The 27,979-nt window shown below is 37.0% G+C and overlaps 2 protein-coding genes and 1 long non-coding RNA gene across 3 annotated transcripts; all 3 read left to right on the top strand.

Moving 5' to 3' along the window:
• The first annotated feature begins 73 nt into the window (after window positions 1–73).
• Window positions 74–498, top strand: LOC147844643 (uncharacterized). The gene is made up of 3 exons (XR_015482803.1): window positions 74–138; window positions 237–293; window positions 422–498. It is a non-coding gene; the product is annotated as an uncharacterized LOC147844643 (long non-coding RNA).
• A 2,694-nt stretch (window positions 499–3,192) lies between these two features.
• Window positions 3,193–12,654, top strand: si:ch211-161n3.4. Its single transcript, XM_087247691.1, has 23 exons — window positions 3,193–3,299; window positions 3,445–3,786; window positions 3,874–4,176; window positions 4,260–4,574; window positions 5,860–6,168; window positions 6,265–6,579; window positions 6,704–7,006; window positions 7,092–7,406; window positions 7,584–7,898; window positions 8,071–8,385; window positions 8,463–8,786; window positions 8,863–9,180; window positions 9,269–9,571; window positions 9,682–9,753; window positions 9,885–10,214; window positions 10,290–10,499; window positions 10,579–10,665; window positions 11,445–11,504; window positions 11,690–11,758; window positions 11,896–11,958; window positions 12,062–12,124; window positions 12,293–12,352; window positions 12,605–12,654. Exons 1-23 carry the CDS (start codon window positions 3,227–3,229, stop codon window positions 12,652–12,654), a joined length of 4,914 nt encoding a protein of 1,637 aa, XP_087103817.1. The 5' UTR covers window positions 3,193–3,226.
• Window positions 12,655–14,712: 2,058 nt separating this feature from the next.
• Window positions 14,713–27,756, top strand: LOC101885301 (scavenger receptor cysteine-rich type 1 protein M130-like). Its single transcript, NM_001442907.1, has 23 exons — window positions 14,713–14,827; window positions 15,114–15,428; window positions 15,985–16,284; window positions 16,377–16,691; window positions 18,382–18,558; window positions 18,667–18,981; window positions 20,270–20,572; window positions 20,645–20,959; window positions 21,082–21,396; window positions 21,490–21,804; window positions 21,883–22,206; window positions 22,283–22,600; window positions 23,271–23,567; window positions 23,675–23,749; window positions 23,906–24,220; window positions 24,336–24,527; window positions 24,626–24,721; window positions 24,877–24,936; window positions 25,741–25,791; window positions 26,500–26,562; window positions 26,633–26,695; window positions 26,790–26,846; window positions 26,999–27,756. Exons 1-23 carry the CDS (start codon window positions 14,758–14,760, stop codon window positions 27,046–27,048), a joined length of 4,701 nt encoding a protein of 1,566 aa, NP_001429836.1. The 5' UTR covers window positions 14,713–14,757; the 3' UTR covers window positions 27,049–27,756.
• Window positions 27,757–27,979: the final 223 nt, after the last annotated feature.

Below are 27,979 nucleotides of genomic sequence, written 5' to 3'. Positions count from 1 at the left end.
ATTTCTAATAATTATTTCCACAGTTTTTTTATGCAGTTTTATTTGATTTGTTTTTATTATTATTATTTTTTATAGAAGACGTACCAGAAAACTATGATGATGCCATCGTCTTGCGACAACTCTCCAATGATAAAGCAGGTGTGTGCTTCAAATGACACTTGTGTACATATAGTAAAAAAATCCTAAATTATACTAGCAGATAATATTTAAATTAATAGTTCAAACATGTATTTTAGAGAGTCCTGAGGATTATGGTGATCCAGATGAAAGGGAGTATGTGAGTGACATATTGGGTACGTTTTTACTTTCTCATTTTTTGTGATAATAACAGCTTATTTAAATTGACTGCTGCTATTGAGGAGTTCATACTAATACTTTTAAAAAGCTTATTGTGATTCAGTTGCTTTTTTTCTAATACCAGATTATGATGATGTGGGGGAAGAACCAGAAAAACAGGAAGCAAATGGTTAACTCAGCCACACAGATTTTGTTTTGTTTATATATATATATATATATATATATATATACACACACACACACACACACACACACACACACACACACAGTATGTATAAGTACATGTAAGATACTATAAGAATAGTTACTATAAAAAATCTTCTTTTATTGATTTCTTTTTAATAATTTCATAACTTGCTCTTATGGCCTTTTCAAAATATTTAATTTTCTCTTTTCAGAAGTTTTTAGGATGTCATTTCATTTCAGTCATGCAGACATACTGTATCTATTTAGTAGAATTTATTTTCCACCTAACATTCAATCAGTTTTATACACCGTAATTTTGATTATCCCAGTCTTATTTTACAAAAATTTCACATTGTAAACATAGATTATTCTCATTGAATATACTGTAGACTCATTGGTGATGGACTTTTATATTTTGCTTAATAACCTAGGAATGTACTTTGAGAAATATGATGACAAACAGTGAACATTGGGATCTTTATAAGAATGTAATAACTCCTTTAAACTAGCAGAGCTTATTGTTCATTTTGTGTTTAGCAGAGGAAGTTTCTGGCAATCAGACATTGTTTGTATACACTTTTTAATATTGAGACTTTATGTTTGTATTATTTTAAGTAGCTGTTTTGGATTTTAATCCAGTTTGATTGTGTTGAATTGATTTGAATGTTTTCTGATAAGCAATAAAATCAAACTTCAAGTTGATTTGTGTTTTCATTATTGTCCTGAAATAGGGGAAAGTTGCAACCCCTTTTGTTGAAACATTGAATTCTTCGCACAAAATGTAAATGTTTTTTATAACTAACAAAATGTGTTATAATATGAGACATTAGAGATACAAAACATAAAGAAGCAATGGTCAAATTATATGTTTCGATCACCGTCAAAATTTGAAATGTTGTAATTGAGTCACGACAAGGTCATCTGACATGTTCAGCATCTCATTACGAGAGACAGTGTTCAGGTTAAGAGGTTGTATTATGCATTTGATCAAAAAATATAGTTTAAAACATTTAGTTGTTACTAATTATGTGTGTGTTTTAGCTCATGTTCCTCTCAGACTGCGTGGAGGGGACGGCCGGTGCTCTGGGAGGCTGGAGGTGTATCATAACGCTGTGTGGGGCTCAGTCTGTGATGATCTCTGGGACATCAGCGATGCTCAGGTGGTCTGCAGGCAGCTGGGTTGTGGAGCAGCACTGAGGGCTGATGGGAATTCAGCCTTTGGTGCTGGTGAATGTGTTGTGTGGCTGAACAGAGTCCAGTGCAGATGGAATGAGCTTCATTTAATTTGTGTTTATTTAATTATTGTGCATATTTAATTATACTTAATTATGTGTGATTGTTGCATTAGATTGTTCATTATTTCATTGCAGATGACACATCAGAAAGCTATGATGAGGTAGGGAGTACATTAAAGACCCTTAGGAATGTAAAGAAGTGTGTTTGCACAGTGTGTTCATAAGAAACTGGATTTTATTCTAGCGAAACCTGGATGAGTTTACAAACAAAAAGTTTTGGAAAAAAAGCAAAAGCCTTGATGTGCCACCCATAATTCAACTGAAGTTTTACATTAAGAACTTTTAAAAATCTATTTGCTTATATATATTGCATATATTAAATATCCCTCATCTTAATTTATTGTTAATAAATGGCCAGTTTGTCACTTTTAATAGTTGTTAATAGATTTTAAATCTCCATCACTCATCGATGATTCTAGCATGAAGGCCTATTATGTTTTTGGATAGCTTTGATGATTATTTGGGTTAATTTCTGGCTTTTTGTCAAGACAATTTAATGTAATTAAAATGTCCGTTCAACCAAATCATTCAGAGTTTTCATTATAAGTAAAGCCAAAATATTTCTGCATTGAATGTTTATTTATTTATTTATTTATTTATTTATTTATTTATTTAATGTTTTAACATATTAACAAAATGTTAAGCAACTCATTTGCAGTGTTTGTTGCCCTCTTCTGGAAGATCCACCTATGCTCTGGCGCCCCATATTTAGAATAATTAATGTTTTGCTGCCATCTTGTGGCTAACAAAAGCTTCTACACATTCAGCAATAGGCTGCTAAACTGTTAAATAATAAATTAAATAATTTTATTTATAGTTTAAAACTGATTAATGCTATTAAAAAAATTCTAATAGCATAAAGCGTTAAAATAGGCCATTTACTTAAAATATTCTGATAGAGTAAAATAATTAAAATGTGTACACTTTTATAAGTTATGTTTTTGTAGTTATCATTAACATATACTATATATTAAAGCACATTTTAACATTTATTTCTTTTAAATTAAAGACAAACATTTTTTTGATTATGTTTTCTTTATGACTTTTCAAGTTTAAAGTATGAAGTGTTCTCTTATCAGTGCATATCTCAGCAGGTGTTTGGTTCTGATGCTGTAAATATCCTGGAGTACTTCCTCTCTATGAAATCTTCAAATGATAATTAATGACTATTTTTGCCTCTGGCAGGTGTGTGTATGTGTATGTGTGTGTGAGCCCTCAAGAAAGTGCCTTGATATGGAAGAGGAGGAGCAGTCATCTTCAGCGCTGACGTTCTTTTGATATATTTGGTGAATATCAAGAAAGCCTGCTCTGATTTGTCGCTGAGGTTGTTTGATGATTTCCTCTGTTGTGTCTAATAAGGTAATGATGAACGTGATTGGAAAGATTTACAACTCTTGTCTTTAAGGGGCTTGTAAGGAAGAAACTTGTGCTGCATTTGAGCTGATGATATGGTGGCGTGTGTCATGGAGAAGGAGATCATGAAGAGTTTGATGCTTATGCTTCTGGAAATCATCACCGCTGGTAAGTTTATATATTTATTTGGGGCATAAAATTATTTCATTTCAACCTTTTTGTGCCAGAATGTTATCTAAAATGATCAATATGCTTCCTAGAAGTTTATTTTTTTGTTCTGTTCTCTAATCATTGTTTTTTCATTTTTTCTCAGTTTGTCATTTATATGTTGCACAAAAAGATCATCTGAATGTGAGACTTGTAAATGGGAACAGTCGCTGTGCCGGTCGAGTGGAAGTTCTTCATAGAGGTCAGTGGGGAACAGTGTGTGATGATTGGTGGGATTTGGCTGATGCTGCAGTGGTGTGTAGAGAACTGGGCTGTGGAGAACCTGTAGATGCTCTGGGTTATGCTCATTTTGGACAAGGATCGGGACCAATCTGGATGAGTTATGCAGTGTGTACTGGATCAGAGTCAACACTGAAGAGCTGTGGCTCCACAGGATGGGCTAAAAACAACTGTGATCATAATAACGATGCTGGAGTCATATGCTCAGGTAACCTTCTCCTCATCCTTAAATAATAAATTAATAATAATAATGATCTACTTATGCGAAAAGTTTAAATGATCTTTGTTCTTTTAGAGGTCAGGCTGGTTGGAGGTTCTCGCTGCTCTGGGAGGTTAGAGATTCTTCATGATCAGACGTGGATGTCAGTGTGTGATGCTGCCTTTGACCAGCAGGATGCAGAGGTTGTGTGTAGAGAGCTGGACTGTGGGGCTCCTGTACAGGTGCTGAGAGCTGCTGCTTTTGACAAAGGAGACGCTCAGATGTGGACACAAGAGATTCAATGTAGAGGAAATGAGTCTCAGATTCACCTCTGTCCAACATCACCGTTATATAAAATCAATTGTTCTCATCACAACTATACTGAACTTATGTGTGCAGGTTGAAACTGCTTTTGACTTCATATTCAACTAAAACCTAAATCATTTCAACAATTTAATTCATTTTCTTTGTCTATTATACAGAAAGTGTGAATGTAAGACTTGTAAATGGTACCAGTCGCTGTGCTGGTCGAGTGGAAGTTCTTCATAGAGGTCAGTGGGGAACAGTGTGTGAAGATGACTGGGATATGGCTGATGCTGCAGTGGTGTGTAGAGAACTGGGCTGTGGAGAACCTGTAGATGCTCTGGGTGATGCTCATTTTGGACCAGGATCAGAGCCAGTCTGGATGAGTTATGTTGTGTGCACTGGATCAGAGTCTACTTTGAAGAACTGTGGATTAACAGGATGGGGTACAAGCGCATGTAAACAAAATGGTGAAGCTGGAGTCATCTGCTCAGGTAACTTACTCTAAAAGTGTATACTGATGTAAATAAATTAAAATACAGTACTGTATATCCCCAAACAATATGCTGCTTTGATAATTATTATTATTTTTGTTTATTTAACAGGGACATTGATACAGTTTAAAGTATAACATTAATAGAGTTTAAAGCAGCCAATGCTCCACATACAGGCTTCTAGCCAGTGACTAATTTGCAGCCTTACTCCCTGGTTAGACTTTTATACAATAAAACAGTACAAAAATCTTTATGATTTACATATAAAAATACATTACAAATACAAAAAAAGACAAGAAAAGAAATAAAAAACGCATGACAAGCAGTGTTAACAATCCTGATTTAGTTTAAACTACTTTTTTTTACTCTCTTTAAAATCTGTTTAAGTCTGTTTGCCTTTTTAGTTCAATCGGCAGGCTATTGCAAAGCAGTGTACCCTAAAATAAAAATGTATATTGTGCAAATTTAGTTGTTGTTGTTGTTTTTTTTTTTGGTATTATGCAGTTCAGATTGATTACGCTTCTTGTGATAATCCCTTGCTACTGCTTGATTTTGTTATTAATTTTCATATTTATGGAGCAAGATGATTTACATATTTAAAAATCATTTTTAAAAGAGACATATTGACAACATTTTCAAAAGATCTTCAGATTATATCATTTTGTAAAATATTGAAATGGTGCCATCTACTTCCAAAACTTTAAGTGTTTGTTTATATAGAGATCTAGAAGGTTTGATTGTCAATAAGGAGGCCTAACTTTCCTTTTTGTCTGACAATCACACAATAAGATAAGTGCGAAAACACCATTGCATGCATATATAACTTGCTGTAAAATAGGAGTGACAGACACATTTAAATATGAGAATATACTGTAATTTTTGATTCAGTACGTGTATATAATATGATTCACTCATGGCTATGTGACCAATTAAGCTCTGGTTTAAAATCACACAGCAGGTTTCCTCAAAAACAGTGCTGCAGTACTGCATTAGCTACACTCTAACAAATGTGGGGTTGTATTAACCCTGTGTTGGGCCAATTATGGACAAACACAACCTGGTTTAATTTTTCGCCTTAATTATGTGGGTGTCAGATTGTGAAATGATTAGCATAAATGAGGGTTTATGCTAAATCCACCTAGGAAGTGGCTTATTTATGGGTTTGGGGCAAAGGAGATCTACAAAATTTTGGACACTTAATATGTTAAATTTCTAGATTATGTATCTAGTTTGTTTTAAATTTTTCTGTTACAATTAATAATTGATTTAAATGATCTTACTTTAGAAGTGAAACTCTTTGGAGATTCTCACTGCTCTGGGAGGCTGGAGATTCTTCATAATCAGACGTGGATGTCAGTGTGTGACGCTGCCTTTGACCAGCAGGATGCAGAGGTTGTGTGTAGAGAGCTGGACTGTGGGGCTCCTGTACAGGTGCTGAGAATTGCTGCTTTTGACAAAGGAGACGCTCAGATGTGGACACAAGAGATTCACTGCAGAGGAGATGAGTCTCAGATTCACCTCTGTCCATTTACATCAACATCATCATCACATGAAAACAACTGCACTCATGACAACACAGAACTTGTTTGTGCAGGTTGAAACTACTTTTAAATTAATGTTCAAATCGGAATCACTTACTAGTTAATTCTTTCTGTCACCTCATCTTTCATTTTCTTTCTTTATTATCCAGAAAGTGTAAATGTGAGACTTATAAATAGTACCAGTCGCTGTGCTGGTCGAGTGGAAGTTTTTCATAGAGGTCAGTGGGGAACGGTGTGTGATGCTGCCTGGGATCTTAAAGATGCTGCAGTGGTGTGTAGAGAACTGGGATGTGGAGAACCTGTAGATGCTCTGAGTGGTGCTCATTTTGGACAAGGAACAGGACCAATCTGGATGGGTGTTGTGTTATGCACTGGATCAGAGTCTACCCTGAAGGCCTGTGGGTCATGGGGATGGGAGAAACATAACTGTGATCATAGTGGTGATGCTGGAATCATCTGCTCAGGTAACCGCTCAAAACATAACCTGCAGTGATATTATTTTTACATTTATTGAGAATATTACACCAGTATTTTGTGAAAAAACAAAAGCTGAAAACAAGTAAATTACTTGTAAATTATTCTGTTTAGAGGTCAGGCTGGTTGGAGGTTCTCGCTGCTCTGGGAGGTTAGAGATTCTTCATAATCAGACGTGGATGTCAGTGTGTGATGCTGCCTTTGACCAGCAGGATGCAGAGGTTGTGTGTAGAGAGCTGGACTGTGGGGCTCCTGTACAGGTGCTGAGAGCTGCTGCTTTTGACAAAGGAGACGCTCAGATGTGGACACAAGAGATTCACTGCAGAGGAGACGAGTCTCAGATTCACCTCTGTCCAACATCAACATTATATGAAAACAACTGTACTCACAACAACAGTGTTAGACTGATTTGTGCGGGTAAGAGCTGGAGTTAGAGAGAAGATATTAGAAATATGTATTATATTATTTTACTTGAAATGTCTTTTTTATTAAATTCATTTAGATGCAAGGAATGTGAGGTTGGTTGATGGTAACAGTCGCTGTGCTGGTAGAGTGGAGGTTTATCATAGAGGTCAGTGGGGAACAGTGTGTGAAGATGACTGGGATTTGGCTGATGCTGCAGTGGTGTGTAGAGAACTGGACTGTGGAGAACCTGTAGATGCTCTGGGTGATGCTCACTTTGGACCAGGATCAGGACCAATCTGGATGAGTACTTTAAGTTGTTATGGGATGGAATCTACATTAAAAAGCTGTGGAGCGGCAGGATGGGGCCAACACACCTGTGGTCATAATGATGATGCTGGAGTCATCTGCTCAGGTGAAGGACAATAGCATATTTTTTTGTGATAAATGTCATAAATTTAATTAAATAACGATTTTGCAAAGCACTTCTATTGTTATGACTGCTGAATAAAACATATTCATACATTTACACTCTAAATATAGCTGATAATGGTTTTGTCTGTGTTATACAATATTAATATAATTCAAACAGATCATAAACAGTCCAGACTTATTGACGGATCTCATCTGTGCTCTGGGAGGTTAGAGATCCTTCATGATCAGACGTGGATGTCAGTGTGTGATGCTGCATTTGACCAGCAGGATGCAGAGGTTGTGTGTAGAGAGCTGGACTGTGGGGCTCCTGCTCAGGTGCTGAGAGCTGCTGCTTTTGACAAAGGAGACACTCAGATGTGGACACAAGAGATTCACTGCAGAGGAGATGAGACTCGCATTTCATTCTGTTTAATGTCACAATCACACAAAAACAATTGCACAAATGCCAGTAGAGTAAGCCTGATATGTTCAGGTAAGGAAATAATGTACTGTACAGGGTCCTTAAATGTGTTACTGTACAGAACTTGTCTCATTGTTAAGTATTATTTGGCACTTCTTTAATCACTAAAGCATGTCTCTGTCTGCATGTTGTATAATAGACATTTTTGTAAAGGGCCTTACAATACCAACATGTCTTTGCACAGGTTACACGGATTTTCGACTGGTCAATGGTTCAGACTCTTGTTCTGGAAGAGTGGAGCTTCAGTATTTCAGTAAATGGGGCACAGTGTGTGATGCATGCTGGGATATGAGAGCTGCCAGTGTCCTCTGTAAACAGCTGAATTGTGGGATTGCTGTGTCTGTTGTGGGATCAGACTGGTTTGGAGAGGGAAGTGGTGAAATCTGGGCTGATGTGTTTGATTGTGACGGGAATGAAACAAAACTCTCCGAATGTTCAATCTCTTCATGGAGTCGAGCTGAACGTTCTCATAGACGAGATGTTGGAGTCATCTGCTCTAGTGAGGACATTTTATTAATAATGTATTAAATATATTTCCATGTAATATCTTAACAAACTGCCTCATGTTGTCATCAGACTCGTCTCTGGCTCTTCATGAGGGTCTGGTGCGGTTGTCTGGAGGGAGACAGTGTGAGGGGCAGGTGGAAGTTTTGATCCAGCAGGTCTGGAGGAAGGTTCTGCTGGACTCCTGGAGTCTCACTGAATCCTCTGTGGTCTGCAGACAGCTGGGCTGTGGCTCTGTGCTCAACTTCTCCGGCTCCTCTTCATCCAGTTCTGAACACAGTCATGAGTGTGTGATGGGCTTCCAGTGCTCTGGGAGTGAAGCTCATCTGGGGAACTGCAGCTCTCCACAAACTCTCAACTGCAGCTCCACACAACAGCTGTCAATCACCTGCCTTGGTGAGAACAACAACATCTTGGCAGATTCTGGAGTTGTTCCTGATCAATAATGTGTTTCTCTTTCTCTGAATATCAGGCCGCGGGTCCATCAGGCTGGTGGGTTCTGGGGGAGACTGTGCAGGGAGGCTGGAGGTTTTTCACAGCGGCTCATGGGGGACAGTGTGTGACGACTCCTGGGATATTAAAGATGCCCATGTGGTGTGCAGACAGCTGCAGTGTGGAGTGGCCCTCAGTAACCAGCAGGTACCAGCCTGGTTTGGTCCTGGTTCTGGACCCATATGGCTGGATGAGGTGGAGTGTGAGGGGAATGAGACGTCCCTGTGGAGCTGCTCTTCTCCAGGCTGGGGAAAACATGACTGTCGACACAAGGAGGATGTAGGAGTCGTCTGCTCTGGTGAACAATATACTTCATATGCAGTTTATGTAACATCCAGTGTATAAAACAAATGTTTGGTTTTAAGTTATCCCATGTTTCCATCCAGCGTTTAAAGAGATCAGGTTAACTGAAGGCTGTGAAGGGAATGTGGAGGTTTTCTACAATGGATCCTGGGGAAATGTGTGCTGGAATCAGATGGAAATAGACACAGTGAGTATTATTTGTCAAGAGCTGAACTGTGGAAGATCTGGTGTTTTGTCTGTTTCTACATCAAGACTGAAATCAGCTCCTAACTGGCTGGACAAAGTAACATGTCGATCACATGATTCACATCTTTTGCAATGTCCGTCTTCAATTTGGGGACAAAATGACTGTAATACAGATGAAGTGGCCAAAGTTACCTGCTCAGGTAAAATTATAGAATATTGTTCACTACACAATACAGAAATATTGCTTTAATACTTTGAGTATACATAGAAAAAGACACATTGCATATATTACTGTATCTGATGATTACAGAAAAGGAGAGTCCTGCATCCCCCAGAAGTTATCTTACTATTTCCACATCTCCTCACCAAAGACAATGTTTTGGTAAGTGTATTTCATAGAAACACAAATTAAGAGAGCTGTATACAGGGTAAGGTCATACAAGTAACCGTTATGACCCCTATATACAGTAGGTGTCTCTGTTGTGACAGTACTCTGCTTTCTTTTTGTGTGAGATGTGTGTGTTTTAGCTCACGTTCCTCTCAGACTGCGTGGAGGGCACAACCAGTGCTCTGGGAGGCTGGAAGTATATCATAACGCTGTGTGGGGCTCAGTCTGTGATGATCTCTGGGACTTCAGTGATGCTCAGGTGGTCTGCAGGCAGCTGGGTTGTGGAGCAGCACTGAGGGCTGATGGGAATTCAGCCTTTGGTGCTGGTGAAGGTGTTGTGTGGCTGAACAGAGTCCAGTGCAGAGGGAATGAGCTTCACCTGTGGGACTGTCCTCTCTCCCTGAACAACCACACTGACTGCTCTCACAAAGAGCACGCTGGACTCACCTGTGCAGGTCACTGAAAACACTAAGGAATATTATTTATTGAATTATTTGCAGGAGTTTAAATCTGTTTGTTGTTTGTTTTAGATTTGTCAGTGTCCACTACTCCTGCCACATCAGCATCACCTTCTGGTCCAATGTCTCAGACAGTGAGCTCAACATCAGTCTCTTGTTCACAAACACGTCCAGAAACACTCGCAGTTCCCCCAGTGCTTGTGATTGTACTGGGAGTTGTGCTCGTACTGCTCTTAGTAGCATTGCTTATACTGATTCAGCAGAACAGACTCATGAGGAAAGGTAGGAGAGATCCAGAGATCTCAAATGGCATTGTCTTGTGTATTGAACTGACCGCAGGTTTGTCTTGTCACACTCACAGCTCTTGCTGACTGGTACACTGGACTACACAGGGCTCCAACGGAGGCAGTTTATGAGGAAATCTACCAAAGACACAATGACTTGAGAGGTGAGCGATCATAGAAGGAAGTTAAAAGCTTCTATCTAGAAGTGTATTATACACCACGACCTTTTTAATCAAAATTTGACCCTAATTGTGTCCAATAAAAAAGGTCTCACTTCCTTTTCCTAGCCTCTCATTCACACAGACAGATAAATCCCCCCTCCACCATTTGCGTTTTTTTATTCTAAGTGTGTCGACCTTATTGTGTTTTTTGTAATTTATTTAGAACCTCCGATTAATTTGCTTATGGGGGAATGACTAGGAATAAAAAATGGCAGTAAACGTTCAAACTAATTACTAATTTGTTTATGAAAATACATTTAAAAGACTTTGTGTACATCAAGCAGTGTAACGATGTTTGTATGGATAAAAATCAATGGAATTTAATTAAACCAGAAGTCTCGAGCTAATAGGGTTCCAACGGCCTTTCTTTTTTATGTCAAAGAATAAGATGGATTACGTTCTGTTTGAATAGGAATCTCACCTAAGATAGTGGAGTACATGCATAAAACCATTCAAACTGGTGTTACAGCTCATGTTTAAATCATTCTGATCACATTTGTAAAGACATAAATCTCTATCTCTTCATTTATTAATGTGTGGGACATGTTGAAAGCCTTCCTGTAGCTTAAAAGGTTGAACATGACACAAGCAATGCTAAGGATGTCGATTCCGAGGGAAAGCAAAAAAAAAAGAATAAAAATAAAACGATTGAGGATTTAATCTTTTTTTGATGATGAATAATTTTTCCAAACTCTTGTTTCTGTTTTGTTTTTGTTTAACAGAGAGTTTTATTTCTCAAGAACAGCGTTCTGGGTTTGGAGATGGAGATGCACTTCTACCAGGTAAGAGCAGTGTGTTACAAACGGATCTAGTGTTTAGAACAGTAACGGCCTTATAGGAAATTGGTCTTATGAATTGATCAGGTGATTTCATTGCTCGATTAATCAAACAGTAACACTTTGGGATCTGCGTTTTTTTCTACAATTCTTTAAATGTATTTATTGTATGATTATTTTTTATGTTGAAGATCGGATCAATGCAGGCATGTCAGACTATGAGGACATCGCCATTAATGTACCAATACCAGATGAGACAGGTCATTGTCCAGTTCTCTATTATGTTTATAATTCTCTCTCTCTGTGTCTCTGCTGTTCCACAATTAGTTTGTTAATCTATACAGTATTTAAATTTTTTTAAACGCTTGATCAAATTGGTTAAATGTTGCAATTGTAGACGACAAACCAGAAGACTATGATGATGTCATTACCATTGGGCAGAACTGTGCTGCTGATAAAGGTGATTTTTTTTTTGTGATAATTTTTTAATGTTAGTTAGGATAAAATGTTATTTTAATAGCTTAATGTTATATCCGAAAGCTCATAATGTTGTTTGTGTGTAGTGAACACTCCCGAGAATTATGATGATGTCATCATTAGTGAACAGTGCTCTCATTGTGAATCGGGTGAGTCAAGCAGAACTTCATTTTTAATTTCAATTGACATTTATTTTTAAGATATTAAACATATACTAATAAAATTAATCATAATAGTTTTATTGTGTTTAATCTGCTAGTCTCTGACACTCATGAGGGATTTGTTTATTATTATTTCGCTTTAATTTTCCTGTAAAGAGGAAGGTCGGGAGTATGATGATGCATGGAGTATCTCTGAAGATATGAGAAACCTGTTGGGTAAATCTTGTCTCGTGATTATTAATACACTTAATATAAAATATTGTAATATCTTTCATTTTTAATTTTTACTAATATATGAAATGACCCAAGTGATTTGGTCTATAGTTGTGTAATATTATTTTACCATTTAAATTCTCAAAATACAATATTGTTGCAACATGTTTATGATTAAAGTTTGAATAAATATATAATTGTAATGCAATCACAACACTGAACAGCTTTTTTTGTGCTTTTTTCTTTATAATGCAGATTATGATGATGTGGTGGAAGAATCAGACACTGAAAAAGAAGCTGTATAACTCGGTGTTTTATTTTATTCTATTAAATTTTTTACATTTATTTTATTTTTTATTTATATTTTATTTAATTTTATTTCATTTTACAAACTTGTGAAACAGTTATAAATAAAATAATCATTCTATCATTATCATTCCCATTGTTTATTGCTGTGATAGCCATGCGTATGTTTGTTGGGGTTATTGTTATTATTATTTTATTAATTAAGATGAAGCAGAGTTCTCTAGTAACAACACATGATAATTACACTGTCTGGCAAGTGTATGTTTTCTAAAACTTCTGTTGGATGAATGTAAAAAAAAAAATAATGACACACTTGAAGAACAATGTTTTCATGAATATTATTCTATGGACCATTTCAATGTGGTCATGTCATTGGCCTATGAACATTTCCTGCTTCTTATCAAACTATGTAATAACTGTAACAAGAATCAATTCTATCATAACTTAATGTTAAAATAGCTATTATAACATAATTCATCAGTATGTTCCTTTTTTTGTATTCTCGGAAGCTCTAGGAATTAAAAATGTAAAAGAGGCAACATGTTGGGACTATTGTTTTTGTTTACATCCCTCAAAATGGTGTCTAGCTGTGTTGTTGAAATTGTACATTTTACTTACATGGCATGTTGTGATAATGACTTTTCTAATAACTAAAACATGATTTAAAAAATTTCTCATTAATTGAATGAAGCTAATTGTCATTTGATTACTGATTCTTTTCCAAATACAATTCTTAAGAATGTTAATAAAAACAATTCATTGTATGTCTTTTGTTTTTTCCTCTCCAAAACTAAAACTTGTCTGTTCTTTTGATATAGAAAGCTGAAAATGGTTTACCAGATTTAATAAATCTACAGTTGTCGGTGTTCACTAACCCCTTTGTCCAACTTTATTTCTCAGTAATTAATAATGAAGGCTTGTATCGGAGGAACTGTGATGTAGGAAATGTTTTGAGAAAACTGTTGAATTTTTTTTTTAATGAATTGAAATGTATTAAAACCTTTTTTAGGATTCACAGTTTAAGGATTGTCTCCCTTGATGAATTAATGATTATTTTCAATCCCCTAATCCATAGATCTCAAACTCGATTCCTGGAGGGCCGCAGCTCTGCAGTTTTGCTCCAACCCTAATCAAACACAGCTGATCCATCAAATCAAGATGTTCAAGAATTCTAGAGACTATTAAGCAGGTGTGAGTTGGAGGTGGTTGCAGCTAAACTGTGCAGAGCTTTGGCCCTCTAGAAATTGAGTTTAAGACCCCTGCCTTAATCAATGGCATCAAAGTAATATTGCTCTGTTTTACTGCCATCTTGAGGATAAAAATGAATTGCATGACATATCAGTGTTTCAGGGCTCCCCAGCAAATAATTTGGTGTTTGATTCCCAATTATTTGTTAATGTAATAATAAGAACATTCTGGAAATGTCTTCTGCTTAATCAAAAATGTTCCTCCCCAGAACATTGAAGGGCGACTTTTTATAGCAGTTAAATGAGAACCTAAAAGACACATGAAATTGACACTCAAGTTCTCAGGACACTTCCATTCTCTCACACAATGGACAAAAACTGAAGGAAAATTGTGATTGACTCATTTTTAGAAATGCTAAATGTAATGGTAAGATGTTTTTAACATGCTATTTTATAATTACATAAATTGCAGAGAAAGGAGATTATGTGTCAATATCATGCTTGTGTATACATTAATAGTAAGTGTTACAGGCATTTACCGTTTACTTATCAGTGTTTTTATCTCGTCCCTGCAGGTGTTCTGCAGGCTCTGATACCGTAAATAAACTGGAGAGTTTCCTGTCTCCTGTAAGTGTGTATGTGTGTGTGTATGTGTTTGTGTGTGTATGTATTTCTGCATCTTGATGGGTGGAGAGAGACACAGACAACTTTGATATATATGGAGAAAATGAGACAAGCGATCTCTGATTTGTCACTGCAGTTGTTTGATGATTTCCTCTGTTGCGTCTAATAAGGTAATAGCGGGTGTGATTGGAGGCTGTTTCTCCTCTTTCTCTCTCTTTAAGGGGGCTGAGATGATGCCTGTTCTTCTGTATCATCAGTGTGTAGAAGATTGTTCTGGATGTTGAGTTAATCATGAGGATGGAGAAAACGAGAAGCCTGATGCTCATTTTAATGTCCTCGGCTCTAATGCTCAGCACTGCTGGTAAGTACACATGAAAACTATATGTTAAATACTGGAATGGAGTGTAGCATAAATGAAATTAGGCTTAACTATGATTTTGCATTTCCGATGACAGCAAACACATGTAATGTCAATATTTTCTGTGTTCCCTTAAAAGGCAAAATATGTATCTTATATGGAAAATAGGACATCCAGTTATATTATTTTATCCTGTTTTGTTTATAAATTTCAATTTAGGTTAGTTAGACTTTTTAAAATCTTGTTCTCATGCCTTCATCTTTTTTATCAATTATTTCTCAAACTTTAGACCTTGTGAATGTGCGCTTGGTTGGTGGTCACAGTCGCTGTGCTGGCACAGTGGAAGTTCTTCATAGAGGTCAGTGGGGAACAGTGTGTGATGATTGCTGGGATTTGGCTGATGCTGCAGTGGTGTGTAGAGAACTGGACTGTGGAGAACCTGTAGATGCTCTGGGTGGAGCTCATTTTGGACCAGGATCAGGACGAGTCTGGACAAGCCATGTCACATGTACTGGATCAGAGTCTACACTGAAGAACTGTGGGTCAGCAGGATGGGGTAAAAGCAGATGTGATCATAGCAGAGATGCTGGAGTCTTATGTTCAGGTAAGATTATTGTGCATATCTTAAATGTAATGTGATAAGCGATGTAGGTTTTTTGTGACTTGGTATATAAATTCTTGATCTAAAAATCATTATTCATTTGTTTAATTTAATATTAACCTCATATAATGAGATTAGTGGGCACATTGTTTACAGCACAAGACTATTCTTGGTTTAATTTTGGGGACCGCCACTTGGAGCCTCTGTGTTCAGTCATGGCCTTTATTTTTAATATATGTGAGTTCCGTAAAGGTGTCAAAGCTTAACATTGCTGTAAAATCAATCTGCTGCAACTAACACTATTGCTATGTAATTAATCTAGCTTAATAACCCCAGGGGTCACAATCCAATGAATAAAGAATTGAAAGGCTGATGGCTTTTTATTTGCATGTTGTTTTTTGTTATCTAAAAATCCATGTATTTATGTTTTCATACTGTATTTATAACCATGATCTATACGTTGTTGCTATGTTTTTCAAATAAAAATATGTATTTGTTTATTAATTAATAAATTAATTTTTATTTATTTAAGCCATGATTTTTGTTCATCTGTGTTCAGAGGTCAGGCTGGTTGGAGGTTCTCGCTGCTCTGGGTGGTTAGAGATCCTTCATGATCAGACGTGGATGTCAGTGTGTGACGCTGCCTTTGACCAGCAGGATGCAGAGGTTGTGTGTAGAGAGCTGGACTGTGGGGCTCCTGTACAGGTGCTGAGAGCTGCTGCTTTTGACAAAGTAGACGCTCAGATGTGGACACAAGAGATTCACTGCAGAGGAAATGAATCTCAAATTCACCTCTGTCTAACATCACATTTAACAGTTAAAAGCAATTGCTCTCATGACATTGGTGTGCTGTGTTCTGGTAGGAGCTGCAATTTTGTTTTGTTTTTTGTAACATTTTAAATTTACACTCACTTTTTTTTACATACATCTTACTTTCTTTCACATTTCTAGACATAATAAATGTTAGACTGGTGAATGGTACCAGTCGCTGTGCTGGCACAGTGGAGGTTTATCATAGAGGTCAGTGGGGAACAGTGTGTGGTGCTGGATGGGATATGGCTGATGCTGCAGTGGTGTGTAGAGAACTGAACTGTGGAGAACCTGTAGATGCTCACTATGTTGCTCGTATTGAGCCAGGATCGGGACTCTTCTCAAAGAAAAATGCGATGTGTACTGGATCAGAGTTTACACTCAGGAAATGTGGTTTCATAGAGTCTACTGATCCTCATGTGTGTCTTGATAAAAATGCACAAGTCATTTGTTCAGGTAAGCCTACAAAAATGCATTATCCATGTACAATAATCCATGTATTATAATAATTTTACACTTAATCTGTAAGACAGCCTGTCAGATTACTGCTAGAAAACAAACTATAAAATTAAAGGTGCTATATAATTAAATGGTTTTCTACATCTAATGTAAATCCTTTTAATTAAAACCATGGTTAAAACAGGTCAATCAAAACATTAAATCTGTTACAATGCCAACAGGATCATTAATATGGGTACCTCAGGAAGTGTTTGATTGGCCTAAACATTTCCTAGTGATATTACAAAATGTATAATTTTATTCTTATGTTTATTTTATTTAAATTTTAACACTAGAATTACTGAGGCAGTAGTTTTTGATTTTGTATTTTAATAACTTTGTTACAATTCTTTTAACATTCTTGTCATTGTATCATTCATATTTTATTAAAATTACAAAACAGAAAAAGTATTTTAACCTCGGATGGCCACAACGGTGAAATTGATGCATGCATTTCAGTACGCGCTTCTTTTTCCCATGCATTTGAATATGCTTCTCTTCATTGCCTAGCATCAATATGCTAACCGAAACAATTTTCTGATATCAAATACATAATTTTTGTTTAGACATGTCTTTCAAGCTACATTTTCACTGCAGTGAAAAATCTCCCACCTTATTATTAATGCATTTATAACGTGACAGACATTTAAAGCTTAATTCTAAAGTCTCAAGAGCCTCAGAGTCTCAGAATCTTAGAATGTAAATATAATGTGAAACAATTTTATACAAACTGGTACAATAGCCATTCTAGTAGTTCCACAATTCTAGTAGTTCTCGTATTAAAAAGCAGTTCTCAGCCAGACATTTTAAACTTACCTAAGCCACACACCTACTATCTAGATATTAGCCCAATTTAAATGATTGAAAAGCTACTGATGGTAAAAGTCACATTTTAGCATGCACATAACTTTAAGCAGAGATAAATCATTGAAGTAAACAAAGCATTCAGCTCACTTGCATTACACTGTACAGCAGTTGTTGTTGTTGTTTTTTTTAGCATAACAGGGTCATTATTTAAAGATTTCATCATTAGTTTTAAATAATTATTAACACTCTGTCCTTTAATATATTGTTTCAAATGCTCAGTATTCTATTGACACAGGAAAACAAAGCTAGTGCAATATCTGAAAATTTCGAACACATTTTTACATCATGCAATGTTGTCTAAATATATCTCAAAATCCCAGAAATTTTTTTTTTTTTTTCAGTATTGCACACTCCTAGTATTGACTATAGACAGTAGACTTGATATTTATGTTATTTTGAACAGTTAAACAAGAAGCTCAAGTTTATTCGTGTTTTGGGTAAATAGGGACAGGTGGGATCCTTCCCAGCTTACATGTGGAATGGCAGAAAAAGTTTAAGAAACACTGCAAAAGATGCTGTAGATATAAAAATGTACTGTAAGCAGTTAGGTGTAAGTGTCTGTATTCAGATTTTTGACATAACCATACCGATTTGCTACTATTGATTAGCTATTTTACTGTAACTTAATGTTTCCTGAAAACGTTTAGATTAGAAGACAATGTTTTGCTAAAAATTCACATTGTGTTTTTCTAGCACACTTGCTTTTATTTTGTCAAGGAAACAAAAATTTCCTATGATATAACTGCTAAAAGGCTCACTGACTTAAATGATGTTCTTTCAGAAGTTCGGCTGGTTGGACGTTTTCACTTTTCTTGGAAGTTAAAGACACTTCAAGATCAGATGTGGACACAAGAGATTCAGTGCAGGGGAGATGAGTCTCAAATTCATTTCTGTCCAACATCACCATCACATGAAAACAATTGTTCACGTGACAGTTATGTTGGACTATTGTGTGCAGGTTTTTTCTTTTTCTTCAAATGTAGAGTCCCCCAAATATCACATTTTTTTTGTGTGTGTGTGTGGTACTTTGACTGTATTTTCCATATTAACTCTCTATATTGAATAGGAAATGTGGGAGTAAGGTTGGTTGGAGGTACCGACCGCTGTTCTGGTCGAGTGGAGGTTCTTTACAGAGGTCAGTGGGGAACAGTGTGTGACATTGGCTGGGATATGCCAGATGCTACAGTGGTGTGTAGAGAACTGGACTGTGGAGAACCTGTAGATGCTCTGGGTAACGCTCATTTTGGACCAGGATCAGGACCAATCTGGATGAATCGCTTAACATGTTCTGGATCAGAACCAAAGCTGAGGAAATGTGGATCAGTGGAATGGGGTATATATCACTGTGATCATTCTAAAGATGCAGGAGTCATCTGCTCTGGTGAGCTTCTCCAAATTCCAACCTGTTTTTACATCACTTATTCTAATGGCAATGGTAATGACATTGTAATGACGGTAATTGTAATTGTAAAGTTCTGTTATTAATTACCCTCATGTCATTCCACAAATTAAGATATTTTAGGTGACATCTGAGAGCTCCCTCATTCTCCATATATACAGCGAGGTTCCAGACCTGTTCAAAGTCCAGACAAATGCAAAAAAAAAAAAAAAAAATTCCTCAAAACATATCAAGTAAACAAAATAACTCTTTGTTCAACAGTTTCTTTTCTTCAGTTTAGGGTATGTATTCTTGTAAATAACTTGCTTGTGCATTGAATTGTTACCTCTAATGCACCTGTATTTTAATCTATTTTAGACAGTATTTAGGTAAATTAAATTATATATAAAAATTTACTTTATTTATGTGACATCTACACCAATGATCCTCCAGTTTCAATGGGACAGTTCACCAAAAATTGCTTTTTGCAATTCGTCTTGGCTGGGTCAGTTGACGTTTCTGTGTGGAGTTTGCATGTTCTTCTCGTGTTCATGTGGGTCTGAAGACATGTGGTATAGGTGAATTGAATAAACAAAATTTTCCGTAGTGTTTGTGTGTGAATGTGAGAGTTTATGGATGTTTCCCAGTACTGGGTTGCAGCTGGAAGGGCATACACTGTGTAAAACATATGCTGGAAAAGTTTGTGGTTCATTTGGCTGTGGCAACCCCTGATAAATAAAGGGACTAAGCCGAAGGAAAATAAATGAATGAATGAATGAACGAACTTACAAGGGAGGATAAAGAAGCACTTTGAATCATCAGAGAGTAGTAGAAATGAAATGAAAATAAAATGTTCATTCATTCATAAATTTGTTTTTTGGCTTAGCCACTTTATTAATTTGGGGTCGCCACAGCGGAATGAACCGCCAACTTATCCAGCATATGTTTTACAAAGCGGATGCCCTGCTAGCAGCAACCCATCTCTGGGAAACATCCATACACACTCATTCACACTCATACACTACGGACAATTTAGCTTACCCAATGCACCTGTACCACATGTCTTTGGACTGTGGGGGAAACCGGAGCACCCAGAGGAAACCCATGCGAACACAGGGAGAACATGCAAACTCTACACAGAAATGCCAACTGACCCAGCCGAGGCTCAAACCAGCGACCTTCTTGGTGTGAGGTGAAAGCTCTACCTACTCCGCCCCTGCGTCGCCATAATAAAATGTTTTATTATGTAACTGTTTTTATTTGTTTGTTTGTTTTTCCATCTCTCCTCCAGGTCACAAGCTTGCCAGAAACTCCAGTTGTTCTGGGATAGTGGAAGTGCTTCATAATCAGACGTGGATGTCAGTGTGTGATGCTGCCTTTGACCAGCAGGATGCAGAGGTTGTGTGTAGAGAGCTGGACTGTGGGGCTCCTGTACAGGTGCTGAGAGCTGCTGCTTTTGACAAAGGAGACACTCAGATGTGGACACAAGAGATTCACTGCAGAGGAAATGAGTCTCAGATTCACCTCTGTCCAAAATTAACATCATTACATGAAAAAAACTGTTCACATGATAATGCTCATGGAATGGGTCATGGTGAGTTAAATTAATTTTTATTCTATTAACTATATTTTACTTTTTATTTATTGTTTTTCTATTTTTAATTAGACCAGAAGAATGTGAGGTTGGTTGATGGCAACAGTCGATGTGCTGGTAGAGTTGAGGTTTATCATCGAGGTCAGTGGGGAACAGTGTGTGATTATGGCTGGGATATGGCTGATGCTGCAGTGGTGTGTAGAGAACTGGACTGTGGAGAACCTGTAGATGCTCTGGGTGATGCTCATTTTGGACAAGGATCAGGACTAATATGGATGAGTCTTGTGTTATGTACTGGATCAGAATCAATTTTGAAGAACTGTGGGTCAGCAGGATTGACCAAACATGACTGTTCTCACTATAAAGATGCTGGTGTGATTTGTTCAGGTAAGTCATTTAATTTGTTGTACATGGATAGTAATGTCTGCTTTTCTACTGTATTTTTTTTTTCTCTGAAGCTTTTATTTTTTTCTACTGATCACTGTGGTTTATGAATCTAATACATACAGGTCATTCACCTTCGAGACTTGTTAATGGATCTCACGTTTGCTCTGGGAGGTTAGAGATTCTTCATGATCAGACGTGGATGTCAGTGTGTGATGCTGCCTTTGACCAGCAGGATGCAGAGGTTGTGTGTAGAGAGCTGGACTGTGGGGCTCCTGTACAGGTGCTGAGAGCTGCTGCTTTTGACAAAGGAGACGCTCAGATGTGGACACAAGAGATTCACTGCAGAGGAGACGAATCTCAGATTTCATTCTGTTCAATATCATCATCATACAAACACAAATGCACCAGTGGAAATATTGTGGGATTAATCTGTTCTGGTTAAGTATCATTAATAGTGTTGCTTTCTTTGTTTACATGAAAACTTGTTAATAACTTGTTAATTTAAAAAATATATATTTTTCTAAATTTAGGTTACACTGACTTAAGACTGGTAAATGGTTCAGACTCTTGTTCTGGAAGAGTGGAGCTTCAGTATCTCAGTAAATGGGGCACAGTGTGTGATGCATGCTGGGATATGAGAGCTTCCAGTGTCCTCTGTAAACAGCTGAATTGTGGGATTGCTGTATCTGTTGTGGGATCAGACTGGTTTGGAGAGGGACGTGGTGAAATCTGGGCTGATGTGTTTGATTGTGACGGGAATGAAACAAAACTCTCCGAATGTTCAATCTCTTCATGGAGTCGAGCTGAACGCTCTCATAGACGAGATGTTGGAGTTATCTGCTCTAGTGAGGACATTTTATTAATAATGTATTAAATACATTTCCTTGTATTGTCTTAATAAACTGCCTCATGTTTGTCATCAGACTCATCTCTGGCTCTTCATGAGGGTCTGGTGCGGTTGTCTGGAGAGAGTCAGTGTGAGGGGCAGGTGGAAGTTTTGATCCAGCAGGTCTGGAGGAAGGTTCTGCTGGACTCCTGGAGTCTCATTGAATCCTCTGTGGTCTGCAGACAGCTGGGCTGTGGTTCTGTGCTCAACTTCTCGGGCTCCTCTTCATCCAGTCCTGAACACAGTCATGAGTGTGTGATGGGCTTCCAGTGCTCTGGGAGTGAAGCTCATCTGGGGAACTGCAGCTCTCCACAAACTCTCAACTGCAGCTCCACACAACAGCTGTCAATCACCTGCCTTGGTGAGAACAACAACATCTGGACAGATTCTGGAGTTGTTCCTGATCAATAATGTGTTTCTCTTTCTCTGAATATCAGGCCGCGGTTCCATCAGGCTGGTGGGTTCTGGGGGAGACTGTGCAGGGAGGCTGGAGGTTTTTCACAACGGCTCATGGGGGACAGTGTGTGACGACTCCTGGGATATTAAAGATGCCCATGTGGTGTGCAGACAGCTGCAGTGTGGAGTGGCCCTCAGTAACCAGCAGGTACCAGCCTGGTTTGGTCCTGGTTCTGGACCCATATGGCTGGATGAGGTGGAGTGTGAGGGGAATGAGACGTCCCTGTGGAGCTGCTCTTCTCCAGGCTGGGGAAAACATGACTGTCAACACAAGGAGGATGTAGGAGTCATCTGCTCTGGTAAAAAATTTATCATTTAATTAAACACACCAGAACCATAAGATAATTAGGGTGTTCAGATTCTCAAGAAACTTCAAAGCAATTGTTTTGGAGCTGTTTGGAGCAAAATCTGTAGGACATTTATCCTCTTGGAGAAGGATTGGACCTCCTTGTGCCAAATGACAAATATCCTGATGCAAACGAAATAGCACAAACGCAAATAATGACACTTAAGCACAACATAGCCAGTCATCCAATTCTTCACTGACTTAAGTAAGTTAGTTATTTCAGTAACATAAGGAGTGTCTCATTTTGTAAAAAAAAATACATATACAGTATTAAGTTTACAATTAACTTATATTAATGTATTTACTGACTGAAAGCTCGTTTGACAGTAAAGCTAATGGTTCATATTATGTGAAGCGTGTGATAAATAGTATTAAATAATGTGTTTTTAGCCATAATTGTTAAAGGGTTAGTTCACTCAAAACTGAAAATTCTGTTCTTAATTACTAACCTGTTCCAATCCTCTGAGATCTTCCTTCATTTCCAGAATTTCATGTCCCTTAAATAACAACACACACTCACAAATGGTAAAGGTGGAAGTATTAAATTGTTCATGGTTATTATCGTTACTTAACTGACTGGAGTTAAATGTGAATTATGGTTAATTGTAATGCTTTCTATCAAGAGTTTAAAGAGATCAGGTTAACTGAGGGCTGTGAAGGGAATGTGGAGGTTTTCTACAATGGATCCTGGGGAAATGTGTGCTGGAATCAGATGGACAGAGACACAGCGAGTCTGATATGTCAAGAGCTTAACTGTGGAAGATCTGGCAGTGAACCCAGTAATTCAGAGGGGCTGAGGCCTCATAATTGGCTTGATAAAGTTTTATGCAGACAACATGATTCCAGTTTATGGCAGTGTCCATCTGCACCCTGGGGACAGAATGACTGTAGAAACGAAGTGGTCAAGATTAGCTGCACAGGTATGATGATATTTAACTGATTTAAGATGGTTTGAAGTGTTTCTGTTTATTTATAATGGCTAATGTTCTTTATTAGTGATTAAAAAATTGTAACTTTTTTATCACAGAGAAAAATCATGATTCTCCTCAGATTCATTTGACATGTTCTACCTCAACAGCAACTCACCAGAGACAGTGTTCAAGTAAGTTTATTATATGTTAATACTTTATATAGTTATCTTGTTTTTCAGTAAATTAATTACAGCATTTATTAGTTAGATTTTTGTTTTATCATATTAGTTATAAATGTGATTATTTTTGTAATAAAGTAGGTCAGTGAGGGTTATTGTGTGTTTCAGCTCATGTTCCTCTCAGACTGCGTGGAGGGGACGGTCGGTGCTCTGGGAGGCTGGAGGTGTATCATAACGCTGTGTGGGGCTCAGTCTGTGATGATCTCTGGGACATCAGCGATGCTCAGGTGGTCTGCAGGCAGCTGGGTTGTGGAGCAGCACTGAGGGCTGATGGGAATTCAGCCTTTGGTGCTGGTGAACGTGTTGTGTGGTTGAACAGAGTCCAGTGCAGAGGGAATGAGCTTCACCTGTGGGACTGTCCTCTCTCCCTGAACAACCACACTGACTGCTCCCACAAAGAGCACGCTGGACTCACCTGTGCAGGTCACTGAAAATTCTTAGCAAAATTGTTGATTTCAGGATTTTAGTGGGTATACGATTTGTTTATTTTAAATTAGTACTTGACATTGTTTTAATGTGTTCATGTCTGTTTTGCCAGATTTGCCTGGTGTTCCCGGACACACACCTCCTGCCAAAACAACATCTGGTTCTATTCAAGTTTCAACACAAGTTCCTCGCACAGAAACTCTCCCAGTCCCCCCAGTGCTGCTGATTGTACTGGGAGTTGTGCTCTTACTGCTCTTAGTGCCGCTGCTTACACTGATTCAGCAGAACAGAGTGATGAGGAGAGGTAGGAGAGATCCAGAGACTGTCATATTGTGTCTTCTTCAGTGTGTGATCAGTCTTGTGTTGTGAACTGACAGCAGGTTTGTGTGTCGACACTCACAGCTCTCTCTAAGAGGACACACAGGACCATCACTGAGGCCGTTTATGAGGAGATTCAGCAAAGACCCACGAAAAGACAAAGTTTTTTTACTCAGAAGGGTAAGTCCGTCCCCAGGGGTATGTATAAATCACATAGATCCAAAAAGTTATGGAACTTTATATGTCTTATATAACATTTTATACAGTTACTGTTGTATTATTTAAATTAAGTGAAGAATTTGAATTCCTTTATTGATTCTACTCCTCCATAACAGGTAATGTCCTTTCTAAACAACAGCATTCTGGATATGAAGATGCAGATGATCTTCTTTCAGGTTGTAGGACTGAAATATAATAATGTCACCTGTTACAGTACATACAAAACTGAATGTAGTCTATGTTAAAGGGATAGTTTACCCAACAATTTACATTTACTCACCATTTACTTGCCTTCAATTGGTTTCACACTTAAAGTGATTTATGAGTTTCTTCGTTTTGTTGAACACAAAAGATGATATTTTGTGGGAAAGCTAAAAATCTATAACAATTGACTTCCATATTTAGAAAAAAATTACTATGGAAGTGTAAAGAGTAGTTTATAAAGAGATTCGTCAGGCAGACAACAGTCAAAAACAGGAGCATAAAAATAATCAAAAATCATGGCCAGAGTAAAAGGCGAATGGTCAGTACAGGTGGCAAAACAACAGGAACAATAAACAATACAATGGTCAAAAACACAGGAAGGCAAGCCTAGGAAAACTCTTCATGATGTTCACTTACTGTATAACAGCACTCAGTGCTCACTCAGCATGTGCTTCCAACTGTGTGAGTGTAATCAGGGAGTATCTGGAACTGGTGTGTGAGTGCAACGACTTCTGGGAGTTGTATTTTATATAGTGGCAGATGTGTAATTGTCCAGTGATGTGCACAGGCTAGATCGCTGTGACTGGAAGCAAATGGCCTTTTGTGTTCAACAGAAAAAGTTTGGAACAAGTAGAAGATGAGTAAATGATGATGAACTATCCTTTTTCATTTGTATTTAAAAGCAATTAAAAACACCCCTTTATCCATTTATCTAATTTATTTAACAGTATTTTAATGCAGGGAATATTGAATCTTTTTTCTTGTATGTTTTTAAGTGAGTTCTGCACCTCACTCCTATGATGACATCACAACTGAAGACCCTGAAGGTCAGTGCCTTTAACTAATTTAACTTAAAGAAGTCAGATTATTATTTTACATTTCAACATGCAGTAATAGCATGTAGTTAGATCAGATTCATTAGTTGTTACAAGCAGTTACTACAGAATCAACCACAGTGCATAGTTTATTTAACAAGGGTGACAAACAAACAATGACTAATCTGAACAAAAACATTTAGTACAGTACACACATATATTTCAAATGAGTACTATGAAAAGAGTAAATGAATGAACCCAAATTGATGCAGGGAAATAAAGGATCAGTTATTAGTTAGTAAAGGAACTTGAACTTGAAATGGAACATTTAGTATAACCATCTGAAACTAGATCTTTATCCAAGGGGTCTACAGACTCGTACTGAACTTAGTTTTAGTTAGATGTACAATACTTGAATTTGCCTTAAAAGTTGTGCAAGCTTATAATGCACTTTTGAATAAAAGTCTTGATGGTTAATTTATGATGACAATCTCTATGTTATTATCGGTTGAGTGAATAATGACTTAATGGACTCACTAAATTCACAAGATGACACACAACTCTCATTCTTACACAACTCTCATTCTTATGTTGTTTTCTTCAGCTGATACTTGTTTTGCATATGATGAACAAAGTATAAATAATACTAATTCCATTTGATTAAAGGAATAATAAAGCATTTTCTGCTTATTTCTTCTTTTCTCTTTATTCATCTATAAGAACAAGTATCATCTGAGAATTATGATGATGCAATCACTGCTGGACGGAGACATTTTGGTGCAGGTACATTTCTTATACTTATTTCCACAGTTTTTAATATATTTTTGTTTAAGTTGTTTTTATTTTTTTATAGATGATGTGTCAGAAAACTATGATGATGTCGTCGTTGTACGACAACTCTCCAATGATAAAGCAGGTGTGTGCTTTAGATGATACTTGTGTACATTTAGAAAAAAAAAAATTATACTAGCAGATAATATTTAAATTAATAACTGAAGCATTTATTTTAGAGAGTGAGGAGGATTGTGGTGATTCTGATGTCAGGGAGTATGCAAGTGACATGTTTGGTACGTTATTGACACCTTTTAATTTGATATTTTCTTATTTCCTGTGATAATGACAGCTTATTTAAGTTGACTGCTGCTATCGAGGAGTTCATAATTATACTTTTTAAAAGCTTATATTGATTCAATTGTTTTTGCTTTTTTTCTAATACCAGCTTATGATGATGTGGGGGAAGAACCAGAAAAACTGGAAGCAAATGTGTAACCTAGCCACACAGAGTGTTTCTTTTGTTTTAAAGCAAGTTTTCGGTAGATTTAAGAAGATGCTATCAAATGTTCTGCTGTTGTTTCCCTATATTTTTTGTAATGATGTTTTTTTTTATCTTTTTAATATAATTATAACTTGCTCTCATGGCCTTTTCAGAATGTTTAAGTTTCTTTTTCAGATGTTTTATGATGTAATTTAATTTCAGTCATGCAGACATTTCTGTTTAATATAACCTATTTTCCACCCAACATTCACACAGTTTTTATAAACATTAATTATGATTTCAGATGCCATCCATTTATCCATTTAACATGTATCCTCCTCTGTTCCAGTCTCATTTTACAAATACTTCGTCTTGTAAACATAATATTCCCATTGAATATACTGTAGACCCTCTGATGGTGGACTTTTATATTTTTTGATTAACCTAGGAATGTACTTTGAGAAATATCTTGATAAACAGCTACCATGGGATCTTCATAAGAATGTAATAACTCCTTTAAACTAGCAGAAGAGCTTATTGTTCACTTTATATTTAGCAGAGGAGGTTTCTGACAATGAGACATTGTTTGTATACACTTTTTAATATTGAGACTTTATGTTTGTATTATTTTAAGTAGCTGTTTTAGATTTTAATCCAGTTTAAATGTGTTGAATTGCTTCGAATGTTTTCTGATGAGGAATAAAATCAAACTTGAATTTGAATGGTGTTATTTTATTGTCTTGAAACTGGGGAATGTTGCAACCCAATCTGTTGTAGCACTGGATTTGTGTGCACAAAATGTAAATGTTTAATATAACTAAATAGTGTGTGTTCAAAGGAATAGTCCTTTGAAATATCTCTTGTTCATATCAGCAGTTAGTTATCAGTGCTCATATCTTTCACTGCAGGTGCCAGACTTTGACGCTGTATCTACACTCAAGTGTT

This window comes from Danio rerio, chromosome 4 (assembly GCF_052040795.2).
Source record: "Danio rerio strain M-AB ecotype USA chromosome 4, GRCz13ab, whole genome shotgun sequence".
NCBI lineage: Eukaryota > Metazoa > Chordata > Actinopteri > Cypriniformes > Danionidae > Danio > Danio rerio.
The sequence above is the reverse complement of the archived record's forward strand: the minus strand, read 5'-3'. Positions and strand labels throughout refer to the sequence as shown.

Excerpts from the sequence above, each read along its gene's own strand:
- si:ch211-161n3.4 (XM_087247691.1), top strand. The coding sequence starts at position 3,227 with ATGGTGGCGTGTGTCATGGAGAAGGAGATCATGAAGAGTTTGATGCTT. Across the intron at positions 8,787-8,862 it reads GCTGTCAATCACCTGCCTTG|GCCGCGGGTCCATCAGGCTG; the intron begins GTGAGAACAACA and ends TCTGAATATCAG. Across the intron at positions 12,125-12,292 it reads GTGCTCTCATTGTGAATCGG|AGGAAGGTCGGGAGTATGAT; the intron begins GTGAGTCAAGCA and ends TTTCCTGTAAAG.
- LOC101885301 (NM_001442907.1), top strand. The coding sequence starts at position 14,758 with ATGAGGATGGAGAAAACGAGAAGCCTGATGCTCATTTTAATGTCCTCG. Across the intron at positions 25,792-26,499 it reads CACAACTGAAGACCCTGAAG|AACAAGTATCATCTGAGAAT; the intron begins GTCAGTGCCTTT and ends TTCATCTATAAG. Across the intron at positions 26,563-26,632 it reads ACGGAGACATTTTGGTGCAG|ATGATGTGTCAGAAAACTAT; the intron begins GTACATTTCTTA and ends ATTTTTTTATAG.